The sequence below is a fragment of the Epinephelus moara genome, chromosome 7 (genome assembly GCF_006386435.1).
Source record: "Epinephelus moara isolate mb chromosome 7, YSFRI_EMoa_1.0, whole genome shotgun sequence".
In the NCBI taxonomy this organism is placed as follows: Eukaryota; Metazoa; Chordata; class Actinopteri; order Perciformes; family Serranidae; genus Epinephelus; species Epinephelus moara.
This window is the reverse complement of record NC_065512.1, coordinates 12,419,109-12,437,860: the sequence shown is the minus strand read 5'-3', so window position 1 is coordinate 12,437,860 and position 18,752 is coordinate 12,419,109. Positions and strand designations below refer to the sequence as shown.

Below are 18,752 nucleotides of genomic sequence, written 5' to 3'. Positions count from 1 at the left end.
GAATACGGATGTTAACTTTAGAATGAACAGGCTGATTTTACAGTACCATTCAGTGGGAGAGAAAAACGTTTCCTGGCATTTATTATTCACTCTTAGCAGAACTGTACAATTTGTACCCGAAGTGGAACATACAGCCCTTGAAAAAGTAAGAGCAACAAAGCAGCAAAATGAAACACTCCAGGAAACTAGTTTTGCATGGGGAAATTTTAACTCTTTGTACACATTACTGCTGCAGTTCAAAATTTGAAAATTCACCTGTACAGCATATACAGTTTCCAATTTATCTGTTAATTAATATTCCTGCATAGGATTCTATACATTGTCATTTTTCTACATTTGGTTACTTTGTGCATTAAACGTTAAGTACGCTGCCCCAACCTACATGTCACTAGATGCCACTTTTATGCTACACATTACATTCTCATGGATAAGTAACTCAAATTAAAGCCTAACATTTGTGAAAAACAGAACATTTAGCCAAATCAATAGTGAAATCTTTGTAGTTCTACATTAACGATGACTGTCCTCACAGTAAATTAACTTCTAGCAGCTGAATCATTTGCACCCTGGCAGGACCATGTTATTTCAACTAAACGGCGGGCTGCCAAGTCTCCCTTCGGCCCGTTAAGGCTTTATCCATCTGCAACATCTGAACAGAACGTCCAGTCACATTTTCTTCAAGGTTCGTCGTCAGTTTCAGTGCTTTTATCGGACCCTCAGGAGATCCTTTTACCCATGTCCTTTTAAAACATCCCCTCACTGTCCCTCCGTTAATCAAGCCCTGGTAAACAAGTAGAAGCCTGGCACAGGTCAGAGGAGGCCAGGTGAGATCTCCCCCATCGGTGTCCTGCTCCTCCTGTTGCCGGCTGCTTTCCTCTCCCACGAGCCAGAGCCTCTGAGAAGCTCTGCAGGCGTGGGAGCAACTTGGTCAGTTTGCCTTTTTGTCACAGTACGTGGCTGTCAGTATGAGATGATGCTGGAGGAGGCAGGTCCTGAGCCAGCAGCATTCATCTGCAGGTTCCCAGAGGAGCTTGACCTCCGCATGTGAGGGAGCAGGTAGGGGTCGCTTCCCAACTGGTGAACGTCGATCCTGTCCTCCTTCCTGTATGCCAGGCACCGCCTTATGAAGGCCTGGAGGGGGAGGAATAGTATTAATTTGCAGGTCAACAAGATATTTTAAAGGGGACCTACTATGCTCATTTTTTAGGTTCATACTTGTATATTCCAGTTCACCCCTACCTTTGCTTCATTACTGGAGACCGGCTTGACAGGGAACTGAACGTCTGTAGCTTTCAGTATGGTGTTCTCCTGCAGGATGTCCTGTTGTGACTGATTGTGGCCAAAAGGCTGAAAGAAAAAAGGGACGAGCAATGCTTTATAATCACGCAAGAAATTACAGAAACATTCAAAGGTAGAATCTGTATCGCCCTCCTTACCTTCCTTCCATAGAGACACTGAAAAAAGATAACACCCACAGACCACACGTCCACCTTGTTGGAGATCTTTGGAGGTTCTTTACCAACTACAAAACATTCAGGAGGCAGATACCTGGACAGAATAATAAAAAACGTCAAGTGAAAAGTAACTTGGCACACTTACACTGTAAGTACTGTCTGCTTTATGCTGCTACATTTATTTAACAGTTGTTACTAGTTACTTTTTATACCAAGATTTTACACATAAAACATGGCTTTAAAAAATACGATGCAGATATGAGATTAAACTACCCTACAGTACATACATCAGTTTAACTTGGCCCAACCACGACCAACTACAACATTAAAGTATTGCTTACATGTTGATTACATAAAATAAAAGTGAAAGGGACCACTTTGCATGACCAGTGCCGTTACTTCAGATACTTATTGATAATACTTAAGCACTTTTAATTAAAGAACGGGTCCATTTTTTATTTATAAGTATTTTTATCATTCTGTAGTTTTCCAGTGCTCCTTTTCGTTGACGTGCCTATGTTTTAGCATCAAAATGCTATTTTCTCAAACATTCTGGAAACATTTTTCAACTTGACCCGACGTGGGTTTCTGCACGATGACGTTGCTACATATAAACCCCCTAGCCTGCCCAATGTGCCACTTCATCACTAAGCCTAACTGTGTATTATCAATCTTCAAAATTAGCTATATGACATTCTCTAACCCCCTAACTGGCACAGAGGCTACTGCGTGGACACCACATCAGTTGGGATTCATCAAAATGACTAAGACAGTGGTAGACAAGTAACTCTCGTGTTTCCTGAGGCATAATTACTTTTCTTTTTGTCAAAAGGAGGCTGGTGGCTTTAAAGATGGATGAAGATAAATGGATATCATGGCTTCTGTTACCGGTCAAAAAGGGCTGTCTGACGGCAAGGTAAAGCGATATAAATATTACACTGGCACCTCACCCAAACCCACTTACAAAAATCCAAACTAAACCTCAAGATGACGTGCCTGCCCACACTATCTTTCAGTTGTTGTTTTTTAATTCTGTTGATTGGGCAATGCTATTTCGGTTTTTTTTTTTTTTTAAGATATTGTAAGCTTTTATCATTTACTTATATTCTGTTATTTATGATTGTTTTTATTTGTTCCGTCCTGCTTTTTAATTTGATCATGCCTCTGTTTTAATTAATTTGTTTGTGAAGCACTTAGGTCAGTGTTCATTGTTTATAAATGTGCTCTATAAATAAATCTGACTTCAGCGCTTGCCACTCTAACGTACATCACAGCTTTTCTGCTAATGGCTGAGCAGAACTTTCCATTTGAAAACGTACGTCTCTGGTCAAATGATGCTTCCCTACAACAACTGAGTTATGAAAGGAGAAGTGGCAAAATGGTGTGTGTTTCCACAAAGTCATGATCTGTGAATTCAATGTGAGGTTAGGCGCCCAAGTGACCTATAGAGGTGCTGGTCGCAGGTCCAAATTGAACACTAAATCATTACTTATAGTATCTTTATTGTGTGGTATTGCTACACTGAATGTTCACATTGTATGCGGTGTGTGTATATGGGACATTGTTTCTCACCAGTAGGTCCCTGCACCCTGTGATGTCAGGTCCATGCCATCCACGCCATAGTTGTCATCATCCATGATTTTTGACAGACCAAAGTCTGTGATTTTGATTTCCCCACAGGCTGTGCCGTCCACCAACAAGATATTGCCTGGAAATCAAATTAACAGAAGTTAGTACTAAAGAGGAAATGGTGCACTATCAGTTATATGACTGCAGCCCACCACACAACTGACACTCAGTTGGCACAATCTGATTTAATGTAGAGTAACTGATATTATTGAATTAATATGTCATCAGTTACCCAGAGGGGCGTGTTTACCTGGCTTAAGGTCATAATGGATGATGGGGGGTTTGATTTCATTCAGGTATCTTAGTGCGTTCACAATCTGCATGACTATAGACCGTGCCTCCTTCTCAGACATTAGCTTATGCTGTTTCAAGTAGAAATCCAAGTCATTGCCTTCGCAGTACTCCATGACAGTGCAAAACCTATTGAACGGAAAAAGACTTGTTAAGAATTATGACCCACATTGAACAGAAATGAGCTGAAAAGTGCTGGAAATGGATGAACAAGAATACATCGAGTGCACTAACGTGTCTGTGTCCAGTGAGAAGTAGTCGTAAAGTTTCACGATTCTGGGGTGGTCCAGCTCCTTGTGTATTCTGTACTCTCGACATGCATGCCTGTGGAGAGGAAGGTAATTATGCTTGTATTAGCTATAAAGCATGAAGGTGGAGGTGCTGTCTCCTGCGCTGACAGCCTAGGGTTGGGGCTTATGGAGAGGAATAACAATACGCTGAATGTAAAAGACATCAGAACAGCTTGTCAAAGTGTGTCACAACAGTTTAAACATTAATAATAGTATACTGCAGGTGAGGTTATACATTTCCACATTAGTCTACATACTTGTGATAGTTCTCCTTTTTCTCTTCTCTCCAGTTCTTGTTAAGTTGGTGGATTTTCACAGCAGCATATCGTTGCTCAATCAAGTCAAAAGCCTGCACAACATACGGACAAAACATTGGCTTATACTTGAAAAGCAACACCTGCTAAGAGTATTATTTCACTTTGACACCCCTGACGTCAACATTTAATTACTTACCTTGTAAACTTCACTGAAGCCCCCTCGTCCTAGAAGGTGTAGGAGCAGATATCGTTCATTCAACGTTGGGTGATCTTTAAATCTTTGGATGGAAAAAACAACAGAGACAATAAGCTTTGCTGAGCCAATACATGATCAATGTGGAAAAACACAAAAGAGCTTCATGCAGTGGGCAGTCACTTAATATCACCACTATGGATGAGGATACTGGCCCTGTGTGCACATCATGTTCCAATGTCAATGCAGCAACTGTCAGAGAAATTGATTCAGACTCACTGTGAGCTGTCTTCATTATTAATTCTCTTCAGCTCCCGAATGTGAAGGTTGCGCACTCTCTCCAGACGCTCCAGCTCCGCCTGGATCTCAGCTTCTTCCTATAAATGATTCAAACACGCAAACACACAAATGCACAGAGAGAACTTCAGAACTCTCGACTACAAGGAGAGGAGCTCATCAAAACCCACTTGTACACAGCCGACTAGTTCTGTATAAAATATTAACGGTTGACTTAGTACAGAGTCTGTCAGGGGCTGCCTGTGATGCTTATTCATTGGGAAAACAATGAATACATCGTCAAATTACAGGCTCGCTCCATCTTTGGGGAGATTCACACAAAAGTGAACAGTGGTTCAGCTCAGGAAGCAGGAGAATCAGGCTGAATATGTTCAATTATCTTTATGTTGAGGACAAATATTTGCTACGTGTAACAAGATACAGACTCCAACAAGGGTTTAATTTCTAAACTGTGTAAAAGCGCCCTTTATCATATACTAGGTCCTGGAGAGGATTAGGTTCCAAACTCTGCACTTTTTTTGAGAGATATTTTTTGTGGCTTATCTCTATTTGATAGGAGAGCTATAGTGTGAAAGGGAGGGAGAGAGGGGTAATGACATACAGCAAAGGGCCCTAGGTTGGAATCAAAGCCGCAGCCGCTGCAGCAAGGACACAACCTTTGTGCATAGGCGCGTGTTCTACCTGGAGCACGTGGGCGCCCCCAAACTCTGTACTTTCAAGGGTACCGACTGAGTTACGTCAGTAATACTGAGTACCAATTCACATTACGTAAATCGGTGCCAAATTTTGGCACCTAAGAGTTCACCTGAGTGAAAACATCAGGCTCAGACAGGAGGCAGAAGTATCGTGAAGCACCCCAAAGTGAAGACGCCTTCTGCGGAACACCGTGCCCTGCTTCTGTGCTTTGGGGAACTTCACAGTGGAGCTTTGTGGAGCTGCTGGGGAATTTGTCTTCCTGTGCAGTACAGGCACATGACCTCATGTATTGATTCATTTCACAAGTTTCTCACTTTATCCAGGACTAGGGTTGGGCCTACTAAGCTCTGCAGAGCCGCAGGCTTGAGAAAGGAGGCAGAGGTGTGGCGGAGTGCTCTTCAGCCTTGAAGCCAGAAGGCCACAGAGCTCCACTGGCTGCTAGTGAGCCAAAACTCTAATTGAAGCACCGACAGTTTTGGTCTATTTTCGATTTTAGAAATAGCCATGTATCACTGCTTGTTTTGATGTTGTTGTTTTTTTTAAATTATATACCATTTCCACATATTTGTCAGTCAGACAAGCACAAAGACATACAGACACTTAACTCTATGTGTAATAAGAGAAGAGAGAAGGAGCAGGATCGCTTGTTGCGAAAAAAAGTACAGTTTAGTACCGGTGCCGAATTCAAGGTACTGGCATCAGTACTGCTATTGGTTTAAATGTGAACGGTATCCTCGTCCTAGACAAATTGAGTAACTTGTGAAATAAATTAATACATAATGTCATGTGCCTGTAATGCACAGGAAGTCAAATTACCCACTGAAACAAAAAAAAAATGTTTGAATAAATTGGGCAAACCTTTTTGAGATGTCCAAGTCGCAGTTTGAAGATCTCTTCCTGTTCATGGTACTCTGCTAATGTCAGCCTTTTCGGGATGAGAGAGAGAAAAGTTTCTTAGATTACTACATTCAGTTATTCACTTACTGCCCATACATTCCTGTTAAATGTGCTTTACAACAGCAGAGTATGCAAAGGAATAATGCCAAAGCTGACTTACAGCTGAGGTAGGCTGGGTTTTAGAAAGGGATCACTTTCTGCTCCATTCACCGCCTTGGTTTTGCGTTGCTTTGGCTCTGAGTTTGTGGTTGGTGCTTGGGAGTTGCTGGAGGACGGAGGTTTCCTCTTGGCCAGAAGTTTTCTCTGCCTTTCAATGTCCTCTCTCTGTTGGTTTATCGACTCTTGCTGTCTGCAGATGGAAAGCAGTGCTTTTTGTTAGATGAGATTATTTCCATTTCCATACCTGCGCTCCACTAAAAAGTCTAGTCAAAACATTTAATCTGACACCATGATAAATATAATCAGCAGTTCTGAAAGTTGTAATGTTACTTTTGGGCTGCGCCTAGAACATAATTTTCCAAGCTGAATCTGATTCAGATCAATTACATGCCTTGAGAGAAGCAGCCAGACACTAGTGGTGGGAATCTCTAAGCACTAGCCTATATAATTTTTACTTTTTTTTTTCCCCTCATAGTGTGACTACTTGCTACCTTTCAAACAGCATATTTGTATTGATCTATAATGAAAATAAAAGGACGAATTTATTTCCATTATGTATTATTAATACAATAGAAGTAACAAATAGAAGAGGAAGGTTACATTTGCCAACATATTCACTGCTGTTCCTATTATTTATTTCGTGGAAGCTTTGATGTCACATATTCTATTCTCTGGTTGGCAGCATCTACAACAAGCTGTTTTTCTTCCAACCACAAAAGCAACACGAAATATGGTTTCTCATGTTTACTGTGTTTCCCAAATATTTTAGTTTAGTCAGGCACAGCTTGCAAACGGTGTGGCTTTCATCCAGATCCCCTTTCCTTTCAACTTCATAGAAACCATAACGCTTTCATTCGCTAGCTTTTAAGCCAAGGGGTGCCAGTCAGACTCTAGTCTAACTCACTAGGGGACTCGTTTATAAAACAATGCGTAGGATCCGTACTAAAAATGTACGTACAGACAAAAGCCAGAAAATATTAGAAATCCTACAATCAGGTTTCCACCTCACCATCTCTGTTGCCTATTTCCTGTCTCCAAAATGTTCGTAAGCAAGGGTCAAAGTTTGTCCCATCAAGTCTGATCACATGTGAAGTGGCATATGACTCTTTCAGGCCTTATTTTATGCGTATGCCATGTTTATGAACAAGAGCCCAAATATGGACTGTAGATATAAACCTGCCACTGGTCAGCTGATTTAGGCTGGCATTGTCCCTCCCTTCCACTATCTGCATGTTACCATATTCAAAATAGTTTTGATAGGTAAGATCTGGATCATGCAATAAGACATGCCTGCGTTGCTGTTTCGGTTAACTGCTGTAAAGATCTACAACAAAGATAACAAACTGAGGGAAGCCCAGACTCCATCTTGCAGGAGTCTCATGTCTGATGTTGATCCATTTTCTGTCACGGGCAGTTGGAGTGGATTTGCCACATGTTGTAACTCTGGCAGCAACATGCCCCACTGACACTGACTTAACTGATGTACCCATCTGTTCCACTCCACATGAGCTTTGGTGATATCATTAGGTTAGCAAATACGTTGCTGGCAAATATGTTTCACCACCCATTTTTTCAGTCATAAGGGAATGTACAGCCTGGTCAAAGTTCCGAATTGTTTGAGAGAATTGCGCTACACAAGAACTAATTTTTTCCTCCACCCCTACCGCTGAACTGTTACAGCCTACATGTTGAGGGAAAAAAGTGCTTTACTGTGACATGGATGTTTCTGAAAAAGAGAGTGTTTCTCCAAATATAACTAAAGCTTAAAAATGAAAAACGTAGTAACAAAAATAATCCTAAAACAACTAGAAAAGGACAACATCAGTCAGTCAATTTCAGTAAAATCCTCTTACTTCACAAGGTTCTGAAAGGCATAGCCATCAGTCCACTGCTCTGTGAATGACGCTCCATGTCTCACTGTAGTGAAATGGCCTAAACGAAGTCTGTCCTGCATGCTTTTCTCCCGACAGGCCTGCTTCTCCTGGGTGCTCTGAAGAACAACACAAAGTAGGGGTTTGCATGCAGGTTTGCAAACATACAGTAAATCCTGAGTGTTTATAAAGCATTAAGAAAATTTACCTTCTCTATGAGCAACTTCTTGCTCATGGTGATGCATTTATTCAAGCGTTCCTTGTACTTTTCAAGTAATTTTTGTTGTTCATCTATCTGTCTCCTGAGATCACAGTTTGCCTGTGAAGCAGAAAAAATGGAATCAGCAGCTGTACAAATTTTATTATTTCCCCAATCCATCACTTACTTACAAAATTTAAAAAAAACCAAACATCACCTTTTCAAACATTGTCCACTTTATTTTGCATTTAAGTTACATCGCAGCCCAGTCAAGCCTTTCAGCAAGGTAGTGAACAGAGTTAGATCTTCTCCTTACCCTTAGCAAATCGTCTATTCTCCCCTCCTTCTTCTCAAGGTCTAGATTCTTTGTGCTTTCAAGGGCAGCCAACTTCAACACTGTGAGGTCAGTCTAAAGTGGAAAACAACAAGAAAAATGTTTTAAAAACTTGCCCAGACACATTTGAGAGCATTTGCAAAGAGCCGGTGGCGTTCAGGCGATCTACAATCACCTCTCCTCACCTGAACAAATTTGACCGCTAGTTGCTTTGGATGCGTCATGTGGTCCCCAAAAGACAGACTAGTAGGAGATGAGCTATTTTGTCTAACCTGCAACAGAAGAGAGAGCATTTCTCTATGACAGGGCAACACCAAATGGAGCAGCAAAGAAGATCTTGAGTACAAGTTTTGGCGTAACTTACAGCAATACCCTGAGCGGAGTGGGAATGTGAGTTCTGGGGCGAACGAATCACTGGTGGGAGACCTCTCACAGGACTGGACCCGTTTCCTCCCTGGAACTAAAAGGTTAAAAGAGGAAAGGTGACATCACTGCCAAACATTTGATAACAGCAGACCCACTAGTGATTCTTTTTCTATCACATTACTGTTATTTTAGAGACAGGAAACGGATTATGCCTCAGTGGCTGAAAAGACGAATACAGCACACATCATTCACTCAACACTTCCTTTCAATGCACACATCATGAAACTGAAAACTTACATCAAAATAATCACTTATTTTGGGTCCTCGCACAATTGATTTCCCTGTGAAGGTAAAAGAGGAAAAAGAATGCTCCTTAAAAAAATATTTCACAGTAATACTGTTAACAAGATCGGAAGCGTAACAAGTTTAACACACTTACCTTGGCTACTCTCTGATTGGATCTCAGGTTTCCTTTTTCTGCCTCTGGTTGTTTCTGACTGCTTCTTCTCTGGGGTCTGAAAGAGAAATTTTATTTGACGATGTTCATTAAAGCAATAACTCCATAAAACGGCTGTTTTGACTTTTAGACTTGCTGCAGCAAAGAGGACAGAGGGGACAGTTTAAACTAGAGATGTCACCAGAACCAATACGTGTGTATCACATCAATGCCAACTTTCTGAAAACGTGAAGGTACTCAGAATCAGAATCAGAAAAACTTTATTGATCCCCGAGGGGAAATTATTTATGTTACTATGTTACTCATTTTTCTTCTGTACCGTAAGTACCAGGGATGCAATTCTTCCAGACCTGAGGGGGCAGCATGTACGCCTACAAGTGTTCTAGTCAGCCGTTAAATGTCAAAAGAAGAAGATGAACGCCTACAAGCATGAAAGGAGAACTTGTTGAAGACAGCGACAAGTGCAGCTGAAGTGACAGCTCTGCATCGACTCGTCGCAGTTTTGTCTTGAGGTCAGCATAATTTTTTTACTGCCAACTCAGCGCTGCACGTTTGGCATTGTGTACTGGTCATCCAGAGTTAAAAAATGTTCAACTTTGGGTAAAACGCTACACTCGTCACTGTCAACCACTCTTTCAATCACAGTGGAGGAGAGGCGGGACAAATAGCCTACCATAAACGGTGTCACATCATACACGCACTGAACAACATCAATAGAGAAGAAATGTGTTAACATACTGTATATATATTGATATGTTTCTGGACTAGTACTTTGCATTTGTTTAAATTACATAAAATTTAAATTTTTAATTCTTTTTAAAATTTTATATACTTTATTAATTCCCCTGAGGGGAAATTCAATTTTTTTCACTCTTTTTGTCATTAACACACAGGTCCGAAAGAGACACACATGCACAAACAGGACCTATACATGCACAAAGTAGAGAGATGTCAGAGTGACGGGCTGCCTTGGTCAGGCGCCCCGAGCAGTTGGGGGGGTTTGGTGCCTTGCTCAAGGGTACCTCGGCAGTGCCCAGGATGTCAACTGGCACCTCTCCAGCCACCAGTCCATGCTCCATATTTGGTCTGGACGGGGACTCGAACAGGCAACCCTCCGGTTCCCAACCCAAGTCCCTATGGACTGAGCTACTGCCGCCCCAAATGTATTTAATAAAGAAGTGTATGTTTACCTACATGAGATTAATTGTTTTGTTCTTTACCATGGTATCGCATTGGGTATAAAGAATTATAGAATTTCACTGGCATTGGTATTGACTACTAACTGCCTGGTAGACTAAACAGACCCAATTATTGATTTGTTATTTAGTTACCACAACAGATTTTAGCCATAACATTAACTGATTTTACTCTGACTTGTGTGACTGTTCAGTTCTGACTGCAGTTTTGTCCAGTGTTTATGTTACCCACAACTATGGAAAATACAACAGCTCTTATCAGGACTACTTTTAGCTATAAGATTTCATCATATACTCACCGAATAAGCAGGAGAACTGCCTCTTTTCACATCTGACCCCTGTGTAAGTGAGAAAGACAAGAACTTCAGACAAATAACACGAAAAGGAGCAGCTACACATAGCGGAAGGCATTTTACTACATCAGTACTTTATTGAAAATAGACTCAACAGTATTCTTAAACAATGAAATAATTAAACAGCATGTTTCTCAAAATCATAGATTGCCCTCTTGACTTTTTTTCATCACAAGAACTACCATTTCAGACACTTTGTGATGACCAAAACCAACCAACTTTGTGCCTCCAAAGCATTTGACAACAGGTGCTGGTCTGATCTGAGTCATCCCCCGTGCCTCATTACAAACCATGTCATGGGGGACTGCACAGCAACAGACGTTTACAGTTTTTATAAATATAGCAGAGTGTAAATAAAAATACTGGATCAAAAATGCTACAAAATGCTGCTCAAATGTGTTATTCCAGCCTTACATGAATTCAGATGAACAATACAGAGGCAAAGTCTCTCCCCTTCCAGTGTTTCCCCTATGGGATATTATGATATGGTAGTCAACAGCGGAAAACACATTTTTGATCCCATCTGAATTGTGCCATGAATTACAGTGTGTTGTTTGTCAATTTAAAAGATAATTTTGCAAGTTAAGAAATTTGCAGATTGCTGTGGGTTTGTTGTACTGCCACTTCGCTTTGTGTGAAACCACTCGATGGACCACATCTCTCTTCTCACCAACACCAACATGGTCGTTACCTGGGCACATTTCACTTCAACGAGGGAAAAAGTATTAAAAATTAAAAGAGGTGAAAATCAATGTCTGGCCATGCTGAGAGCTGCAGCCATGGGAGAGGAGAATAAGTTCTGTAGGTAGATCCCAATACCAAACACAGGTATAGTGGCCTCAGCGAGAGGTCGTCATGACGTGACTTTCTTAACTTGCAAAACTATCTTTTAGACTGACCAACATCATGATGTAATTCATAACACAATTCAAACGGGATCAAAAAAGTACTTGTGTCTCTTAACTACTGTACATATGTTCTACGAAATAAGGTCCTGGTGTTCCACCAGAAGGGGAGCGACTTCGCCTCTCTATAACACTACTGCAAAACAAGACATGAGGTCGCAGTGAATTGGGAGTGCTGCTACAGTGTATAAGAAGAACATAAAACATGAGCATGGAAATCCAGTTTAAGGCTTATTAAATACCGGGACACAACATGGTGGTTTGCATCACACACTGTGCCAATGCAGGGAACTGAGATGGAAAGGAAGTCTTTGTTGGCCTGAATGCAGTCTGACACACTTCCCATCAGGGAGATTTAAGTCTGTTAAATTCAAATGTGGAGGTTCTCAAAGTTGTGTAGCCAAATGGCCAAGCAGATAATTTGGGAAATGTATCAAAGACTGACACAAAGTGTCAGGATGATGATGTTCATGATATCGGCTAGTTGAAATACCAGCTGCAAAGTGCAAATACATTTTTTTTTAGAACATTTAATGTGATTTTCAATATGATGTTTAAGCCTATGGACAACATGAGCTGCATGAACAGCATTAGAGTAAGCCATGTTAAATATCTTAAGTATGGTACTGTTATTGAGATAGCAGACATACGATATATACAACTCAGTCGCACTATGACACAGGTATTTCATGACATATACACAACAACCCTGGTCTGCTTTCAAGCTACGGAAAACTCTAATCTAGTAGGCCACTGTAACTCATTTATTGGTCCACATAGCTATACACAAGAATATAAAGGGAGTATCAATGTTAACTATAAACCATTAACTAATTTAAAATAATGATTTGTCAATCGTTCAAGTCAATAGGTTAGCATACCTCTGACTCCTTGTCGCTTGAGGATCCCAGGCTTCCAAAACTGTGATTTGAACATTCATTATTGGTCAAACCCTGGTTAAAAAAAAAAAAAAAAAGATATATCAGGATATGGTCTGGATTGGATTTTTAGAAATTATTATGCTAAAACAATGACCCAGCTTAATATTTACTCACTTTGGTTCCCCCGCTTGTGCTACCAGTGCTGCCCCCTGTGCTGCCACTGACCCCGCCCATAAAGCGTGCCTCCAGCAGCTCCTGTCTCCGGGGGTCCAGGCTGTGCAGCTCCTCCATGGTGCCTGGGAGGATTAGCAACAATTCACAGTATGTCTCAGTTATTCAAGGATCAGCTTAATTGAAGCCTTTGAATGCTCCCACTCAAGAGCAGATGACAGAGTAGCAATGAGCTTGGGAGCAGGGTTATAATAAAGGCGGCTTATTTAGTTACATATACAACCTCAAACCCTGGCAGGTGATAATATTTTAGTCTAGATCAGAATATCAGCCCAAATTAAATATATGCCCATTCCCCAGAGGCATAACCAAGACAGGTTTCACTCTACCTTTGTGTTGCACAGAGCAAGGTTTTCATTATGTGTACTCCTACACCACAACTACATCTACTAGAGCAGCTTAATAGGACTCCTGCAAAAAATAAAGTCACCAAAATAATTTATGAAATGCAGCGTAGAAGTCCAGAAGTAACAGGCATCTCTATGCCACAAACACTATTATACTGAGAGTCCAACAGTAATGTTTCGACTGCTAGGCACTGATGAATACTGTGCTCCTGTGGGACTGTTACGTGAGCTCCCTGGGCTTCGTTGCTGCTGCTGACTCAGAGGGGTCTGCCCACTAAACCTGTGCTTTAATGAGACAACCATTTTGAATCTACAAAGGAATCAATTTAAATGGAGGAAAACCTAATGTATTGAGAAATTCTTGCTAATAATAACTACAAAATCACAGCAGCTGGGAACAGACCATATTTGTGCTCAAAGAAAGGTTGGTCGACTGATGAATGCGCAACAAACATGTACAAACATGCTAACTATAACATCCATGTAACATCAGTGTCTGAACAGCTCATTTATTTACAAAACGTTTAACATAAAACCGCAGACTTAACAAATATACTAGATAAAGAGAAGTTGTGAAAAGTCAAATACTACTTGCGTATACTGTCCACATCCTTATTGACATGCATGCACACACACAAGTTTCACATCTCAAAACAATCTTCAGTCATCGTAGAACTTGACAGACAGTATTTGAGCTTAATTTAGTGTTGTAGTGTCTGACAGATCCTCAGCCTCAGCTAGAACAGCTTTACAAACAGCCTTTCATTATATCCTCTAAAACAAAAACACTGTCTGCTATCAAGTTATACATCACAATGCGGTAGTCAGCACATAGGCCCACATCAGTGTGCAACATGAAACCTTTTGAGAAATGTGTTTTAACAGGTATGAATCACAAAATAATATTGGCTTGTGACTATGTTCCAGATTAGCACAAGAACAATGATCATGTACATAGATTTGTTAAATAGATCTGCACTTGAATAGCATCTCTCTAGTCTTCCAACCATTCAAAGAGCTTTTACACTACATGCCACATTCACCCGTTCACACAGATGTTCATATACTGGAGACCAAGGCTGCCACACAAGGCGCCACCTGCTACTCAGTTTAGACAGTCACACACATTTCTACACTGGTGGCACAGCCATCAGGAGCAATTTGGGGTTCAGTATCTTGCCCAAGCATACTTCGACATGCGGGCCAAGGAGCCAGGGATTGAACCACTGATCAGTCACCCAAGGTGTCCAAAACAAAAATGCAAAATAGCATCCATAAAACCAGCTGCAAAATGTATTTACACTTCAGAGATTTAAAAATTCAGGTCAATTCTTGAACAAAAACTAATATTTTATTGCCAGTGTGTCATTAACAACTCAGTTAACAAGCAATGACCCACCAATAATATACAATGAGAATATGAACAGCAGCAGAGATAAAGAGAGCATCCATCGTATCTTTTAAACAGCCACTATGGGGACAATTTTGGATAAATCTTGGATAAATTTTCAGATTTTCTGACAGAATGTTAGACTGACTAACCTGCTGGTCACTCATCTGTTTGTTAAAAAAACTTAACTGTGCAGCATCATAGGATGGAAATGGGTGGCCGCCAAATTGAAAACAGGCTCTAAAACCAGATTTACTGGTACGTCATGGTTACCAATAATACTCTGTACATCATATGAAATAGTGCACTGAAATCCAACACAGAAGCAAAGGAAATGTTAAGTCAAATTTAGTATTTGAAATTAAATTATCAGATGCACAAAAGTATCTAAAGATAACGACAATGCATCATAATTAGGAGCTGCATGCAAGTTAAACCTGGACTCAACATAATGATATGGTTTATTGAAGGACATTTACCTGGATTAGGATGCTTTTGTTCAACTGCAAACCTTAATTGTTCATCAAAAACCTCTCATTATTATCTCCTCCACACATGAACCACTCACTACATTAGAAGCAATGATCAGATTTTCAAGAGATTGGCAATGTCAACTAACCTTTGCCCTCACACTTTTACCTGATAAGACCTAAAGATCACATCAACAGCCACTACAGTCCCATACTTAAAGACACTTGTGCAGGTTAAAAACATGTTATCAGGACAAATCTTTCTAACAATCAGGCAACAGGTCCATTTCCTCTTCCTAAAGCATCTCAGAGACAACAAAGTAGGCTTGTCACATTTCCTATGATGGGTCTGTGGCTTGTAATCAAATTTGCCATCTATTTTGCCGAAGGAGTCATCGGTCTTATACAACTACAGGAACAAACAAGACTTTTTTGCAATCAGTATTTATACAGCAGTGCTAAATATTTAGTCCAAGACAAACAGAGACAACCTTTCTTACCCAGTTTCCAACCATTCAAATCAAATGCACAATTTTCACCTTTCACCTCACTGTAGTACGACTACCAAGTATAAGTCATGTAGTGAATACATGACTGGTAATGTTGTGTTTACTGTTTCATCATAAATTCAACATAAGCACTGCAATATCCACGAGAAGCAGTTGTTGAAGGTGTGCAGTTGTAGGAGTTCAATCGGCCCTGTTAAAATGATATGATTTCACCTATAAAAACCATAATCTTTACGAGAGGGTGTAGCTCTAAAACCCTTCCTCCTGCTGCTGCTCCTCGGAGCAATCTTGGGTTTGCTAAGATGGCTCCATAACCATATCTCACTTTTCACCCAGTACGCTTCTGCCAGTTTCACATCACAACTACAAATCAGCTGTGTTGCGTTTCTCAAGGATTTCCCTTTGTTTCAAACATGAAGGCCTCAGTGCACAAGTATTATCTATATCCCAGCCCCTGCAGGAACAAGTGGTTGAACCCTTATAACTCTTGCTGTGGATGTCATTTTAACTCTGTGCTGCTCAGCAGAGTGACCACCTGTTTATGGCAGACACTTGTAAAGTCTTAAAAATCCCTGGCATAAACTGGGTTGGATTCATTGGCAATTTAAGCTTTAAAAACATAGACAACAGTGATCTTCCTAATATTAATATTTACCATTATAAGTGATGTAGGCAGCCATAGTGATTGTCAATCAATGCATGCAACAGTGATATTACAAAGAAAGCTAAGGTAAAGTCCTCCATCATTACAATATCCAGTGAAAACTACTGAGGGTGCAAGAAGGCGTGATTAACACAAGTGACAACTATACTGGGCCACCAAAAAGGACCAGTTATTTGATTGCGTGTGTTAGCATGCTGCACAGCCCAAAGCAGCATGTATCCCATGGGTGTCCCCTCATTATTGTCGTGGCATCTAGCGTTACATGACGGTCCTTGCTCCAAGTAATACTAAAAGGTCAAACAAGGCTACCTTACATCCTGTGCAGCAGCATCTACAGCAAAGGGCTATCCTTAACACCATACTTAATGTTACATGCATACAGTCATGTTTAAAGCCGATCTAAGACCCTTATGTACCGTTAAGAGGATGGTAAACGTCAGTTACACATGAACATATACTGTGACCACTGTTGGTAAGGAAACACCACAGTCTACAAACAAAGGACTGCGACGCACACCTAACTTATCCGGTCATATCACGTTAACCATCACCATAAAAATGCTTGATATCTCTTCTTGCATTTACTGATCCATTTTACATCTGTAACTTAACTAACGTTAGTGTTTGCTCTTGTAACGGCAGCATGCTTAACGAAGGATGCACCGAGCACAGCGGTTACCCTTTCTGCTCTCGCATAGGTTTAACGCCATTATGCACGTATTTCTCTTAAGGTTACTGCACTGGCCTGAGCACAGAAAGACGGTCCTGTGTCTTCACTGCTACTAGCTAGCCAAACAGGCTCAATTGACTTTGGAGCTGACGCGTTAGTGTAACGTTAGCTAGCAAGCTGGTTTCGCCACCAACATTTGCTCGGTCGTTTTAACACAATTTCCTTTCGTCCTGCACAAAATGAGCTAAACGAGCAAGTAGAAAATATATGTACGTCTTAATACGTTTAACGATACCTTCCTGGGCCTTCACCACTGCCGTGGTATGTTGCTGAAAACACAGTCCGTGTTGGGGACGTGGAGAGCTGGGACCAAAGATGGCGTCCCCTCCAAACTTCCACTACTTTGGACACTCATCAAGCTACTTTTCGTGTGTTGGTACCACAGCGCACACGGTTAATCTTCCACACGGGCTGTGAAATTAACCGACTGACATACCACGGTTGTTTCTCACATGGACACGACGGCTGCCACCGAGTGAAAATGTGTAATAATTATCTGTTTTTAGGGCACAAACCTCTTCACACCTCAGCAGTGCGTCCTGGCTCCAGGGCCACCTCTCCGTCTTCAAGTGGTTGCCTATGAAACGTCATGCATCGTGTGCAAAATTTTTATCGCGAGGGTGATACATTTTTTCCTCACGTCAATGACAACATGAGGACTGCTCTTAAATTACATACACTGCACACATGATCTATGCACGACCACACTTTGTGTACAAGTCGTACTGGTGGGAAAATCAATGGAGATTATGATGTTCAATAATTAAAATAATTATCTGCCATTTGTATTTAAAGAAACTAAATAACTGTTGGACGACATCAAACGATTATAAAGTCAAGAAGTCAAAATTATGAGATAGGCTACTAAATTTGAAATACATGCCATCATTTTGACCTACTTCATAATTTAATACCTTAACATTTAGAGTGATTGACAGATTGTCTCGTAATTTTGATTTAGTAAGGGACTGTACTTAACTTATCAGAGGAGGGGGTGGCTGACATATGACTTTTTTTTTTTCTTTTCTTTTTTAGTCCCCAAGGCTATAAATATTTTTCCTTGAGCCTCACTGTTTGTCTGGAGGAAACGCATGACCCTCCTTCCACTAAACAAGAGTGACAATATAATTGGCACAACAGACATTATTCAATTTTAAAAGATTAAGCTTTGATGTTTGAAAGTCAAAAGTTGAAAACAAAATCCTGGAGTTGAAAAATGTGTTTTCACTATTGTCATGCATGCATGCAGGGCTGCAGAATTTAATGTTTTATACAGGATCTGGTTAGTGCAAACAGTTTATTTTTGGCAACATTTTGAACGTGGTATGTAGAATTAGGCAGAATTTATACTTCATATGAGTAGAGAGAAGTCTGCTAATTTATACAATGTAAAATGTCATAGGCCTGTGCTAATAATGTTAGCATCTTACATTTGTTTGGAAAACATGTTAAATATAAGACGGTTCTTTTGTCAGTGAACCTTATGAGTTGCAATAGAGCCACATTTGTGACGTTTCCTTTGTTAAATGTTGCTGTTGTCCCTGGCTTCATATGAGTAGAGAGAAGTCAACTAATTTACACAATGTAAAATGCCATAGGCTTGTGCTACTAATATTAACATGTTGTATTTGTGGGGAAAATATGTCCAGAAAAAAATAAACACTTTGTCTGTGAATGCTGCGAGTT

The 18,752-nt window shown here is 40.5% G+C and overlaps 1 protein-coding gene across 1 annotated transcript; it reads right to left on the bottom strand.

The window, feature by feature from the left end:
- Positions 1–48: 48 nt before the first annotated feature.
- On the bottom strand, positions 49–17,787 carry tlk1a (tousled-like kinase 1a). Its single transcript, XM_050048511.1, is given in 24 exon segments — positions 49–1,131; positions 1,240–1,347; positions 1,437–1,548; positions 3,027–3,162; positions 3,334–3,503; positions 3,609–3,698; positions 3,922–4,013; positions 4,118–4,199; positions 4,394–4,491; positions 5,966–6,032; positions 6,165–6,353; positions 8,017–8,153; positions 8,243–8,353; positions 8,550–8,642; positions 8,753–8,839; positions 8,932–9,027; positions 9,231–9,274; positions 9,373–9,448; positions 10,886–10,924; positions 12,726–12,797; positions 12,900–13,021; positions 17,302–17,344; positions 17,346–17,378; positions 17,380–17,787. Coding segments are annotated over 24 exon segments (2,310 nt in total). The 5' UTR covers positions 17,422–17,787; the 3' UTR covers positions 49–960.
- Positions 17,788–18,752: the final 965 nt, after the last annotated feature.